We start from the raw sequence: 3,365 nt of genomic DNA on the forward strand, positions 1-3,365 counted from the left end.
AAGGGAGAAACAACTGTATGCCAAGTTCAGTAAGTGTGAGTTCTGGATGCAAAAAGTGACATTTCTAGGTCACGTAGTGTCTGCCGAAGGGATTAGGGTTGATCCTTGAAAAATTGAAACTGTACTGGATTAGAAACCACCTATGACCGTATCTGAGATTCAAAGTTTTCTGGTTCTAACAGTGTATTACAGACATTTTTTTGACGGGTTTTCCTTAGTTGCTACACCTTTGACTAAGTTGTTACGTAAAGGGGTACCATTTAATTGGACTAATAAGCAGCAAGAACGTTCTGAGAGATTGAAGAAAGTTTTGATTGAGGCCCCTGTTTTAATACAGCCAGAGTCTGGAAAGGAATTCACTGTTTACAATGATGCATCACATGTTGGCTTGGGTTGTGTACTGATACAGGAGGGTAAGGTGGTTGCTTATGCATCTCTACAGCTTAAGCCTCACGAGGCGAATAACCCAACCCATGACTTGGAGTTAGCCACGGTGATATTTGCGCTAAAAATTTGGAGGCATTACGTATATGGTGAGAAGTGTATTATCTACACAGATCACAAGAGCCTCAAGTACCTCCTAACTCAGAAGGAGTTGAATCTTAGGCAGCAAAGATGGGTAGAGCAGATTAAGGATTACGACTACTCGATTGAGTATCACCCTGGTAAGGCTAACGTGGTAGCTGACGCACTGAGTCGTAAGGCTATATCTGATTTGAGAGCAATGTTAGCTCGTCTTAGCTTGTTTGATGATGGTAGCTTGTTAGCTGAGCTTCAAGTGAGATCGTCATGGACTAAGCAAATTAAAGTGAAGCAATTGGTGGATGAGTCACTAGTTTCTCATTTCTGACAAGTTGAGAATAGAGAGACTTCACATTTTGGGTTGAATGGTGAGGGGGTACTGTGTTTCCGTGGAAGAGTTTGTGTATCGAAGGATTCTAAGTTAAGGCAGTCTATTCTGCGAGAGGCGAACAATAGTCCTTACGCTATGCATCCAGGCAGAAATAAAATGTATCGAGATCTTTGTGAGTTGTACTGGTGGTTTAGACTGAAACGTGAGGTAACAGATGTTGTGAGTAAGTGTTTAACTTGTCAGCAAGTGAAAGCTGAACATCAGTTACCGTCAGGATTACTCTAGTTAGTTAAGATTTCGCTTTGGAAATGGGAGAGAGTAACAATGGATTTTATGAGTGGGCTGCCCTTAACGCTTACGAAAAATGATTCGGTGTGCGTTATTGTGGATCAACTAACGAAATCTGCCCATTTTATACCTGTTCGTACTGATTTATCTTTGCAGAAGTTGGCTACACTGTATGTGGTTGAGATTGTAAGACTGCATGGAGTACCGGTTTCTATTGTACCTAGTAGAGATCCTCGTTTCACATCTTGGTTTTGGAAGAAGTTACACAAGGCTTTGGGTACAAGACTGGACTTTAGTATTGCGTTCCATCCTCAGACAGATGGTCAGTCAGAAAGGGTGATTCAGATACTGGAGGACATGTTGAGAAGTATTATTGATTTTCGACGTAGCTGGGAAGACTATTTGCCACTGGCAGAGTTTGCGTATAATAACAGCTATCAGTCCAGTATTCAAATGGCACCGTACGAGGCATTGTATGGTCGTAAGTGTCGTACCTCTACCTGCTGGACTAAACTGGGTGAGCGGTGAGTTTTGGGGCCAGAATTAGTTTTTAACATTGAAAAAAAGGTAAAAGTGATTCGAGGCCGGTTGAAGGAAGCATCTGATAGACAGAAGTCTTATGCGGATCTTAAGCCCCAAGAGATTAAGTACTCTGTGGGGGATTTTGTTTTTCTCAAGGTTTCTCCTTGGAAAAAGATACTAAGGTTTGGACGGAAGGGTAAGCTTAGCCCTAGGTGTGGGCCTTACCATATACTGAAGTGTGTGGGACCGGTTTCTTACGAACCTGACTTGCCTCCAGAATTAGACCGGATTCATGATGTGTTTCATGTCTCCATGTTAAGGCGTTATCGCTCTGATCCCATGTAAATTGTTCTAGTGGAGGAAATCAAAGTTAGGCCATATTTAACCTTTAAGGAAGAACCAGTACAGGTATAGCATCGCAAGGTTAAGGTACTAAGGAGGAAGTCTATTCCTTTAGTCAAAGTACTTTGCATAACCACAGTTCAGAGGAAGCCACGTGGGAAACCGAAAAGGCGATGCGATACAATACCCTCACCTTTTCTGATCAGGTAAATTTCGAGGCCGAAATTTCGTTAAGGGGTTTAGAGTTGTAACGCCCCAAATATTCAGGTTTCTAATTTCTGCATATTTTCACACAAATTGCTTGTTTGCTTTAATGGTTAAGTGATTTGGGTGTGTATAGGGGTGTTTGAGAAGCCTGGGTTCAAGTATTGGCTTTTGCAGAATTTTTAAATTTTGCTCTGAAAAGGATCTAGACTCTAGCACCTGGGTCTTATTAATTATTGTGCTTGTCTTTTGTCACAAAAAAGCCTTGTAGTGCAATGGGGAGGCGTTACAAGTGTGGCAGGAGGTCTGAGGTTTGAGTGTTGGCATTGTATAGGGGGCTTTTATTTTGCAGCTAGGGTGGCTAGAGTTTGTGTTGTAGTAGAAGTGTGAGGGTTGAAGAGTTGATTTGGTCATGGAGATATTGTGGGAGTAAGTTGAGGAGAAGATTATGGAGAGATTGGTTGAGTGAATCAAGGAAGTTGGAGTATGGGGGAGTGTGTGTGCCGTTTGGGGAATCTTGGTTTTGAAATTCGGCTAAGGGGGTGTTTGGGGTAATGCATTTCGGTTTTGGTCAGTGTAGGTGCCGAGTTTTCTCTCTAGTTTTTGGGAGTTTTGGTTTTTTTCTTTCTTTTTTCTCTAAGAGTCGAAACTAAAATTGACCACCCGTGCATCTCTTTGTCAAGTTTCTGCTAGTCTTTTTGTGCTACGAATTGACCATTCGTGTCATTTCTTCTTTGTAACCTTGTTTTTCTTTTTCTATCTTCTTGGCCGAACCTTCCTATCTCTTCTTTTAATTTCTGTTCATCTTTTATCTTGGGCTGGCCGAATATCTCTATTGTTAATGCTTCTCTACGTTAATCTTTTGTAAAGGTTCTAACTATCGGTAAATTATCAAAATTTATTCTCTGCTTTTCTTTTAAAATACCGTATGCTCTGGTGTTCTTCTATTCTTTTTCAAAACCGAATAATCATACTGACCAATTGTTATTTCATTTCTCTCATACTGCTCTCATTGCGATTCAAGAGGGTTTCTCGGAAGTGCAGAGGCATCTAAGATTCTTCTTTCACCTTTCAATCGAATATTTGAAGGGGTAGGTTGGTTGTTCATCGATGGTGTTGCATTTTTTATTGGCGTCTTAAGTCTTATTCTTGCTAA

General features: G+C 41.0%; 1 protein-coding gene across 1 annotated transcript; it reads left to right on the forward strand.

Moving 5' to 3' along the window:
- The first annotated feature begins 1,177 nt into the window (after positions 1 to 1,177).
- Positions 1,178 to 2,008, forward strand: LOC128032577 (uncharacterized). The gene is made up of 2 exons (XM_052621193.1): positions 1,178 to 1,463; positions 1,683 to 2,008. The coding sequence occupies exons 1-2, from the start codon at positions 1,178 to 1,180 to the stop codon at positions 2,006 to 2,008; spliced, it is 612 nt and encodes a 203-aa protein (XP_052477153.1).
- The last annotated feature ends 1,357 nt before the right edge of the window (positions 2,009 to 3,365 follow it).

The sequence above is a fragment of the Gossypium raimondii genome, chromosome 9, assembly GCF_025698545.1.
Source record: "Gossypium raimondii isolate GPD5lz chromosome 9, ASM2569854v1, whole genome shotgun sequence".
Classification (NCBI taxonomy): domain Eukaryota; kingdom Viridiplantae; phylum Streptophyta; class Magnoliopsida; order Malvales; family Malvaceae; genus Gossypium; species Gossypium raimondii.

What these genes read in the sequence shown, in the direction of transcription:
- LOC128032577 (XM_052621193.1), top strand. Translation starts at nt 1,178, where the DNA reads ATGGATTTTATGAGTGGGCTGCCCTTAACGCTTACGAAAAATGATTCG. An exon ending in GTTCCATCCTCAGACAGATG is followed by an intron (nt 1,464 to 1,682) that starts GTCAGTCAGAAA and finishes TTTTGGGGCCAG; the next exon opens with AATTAGTTTTTAACATTGAA.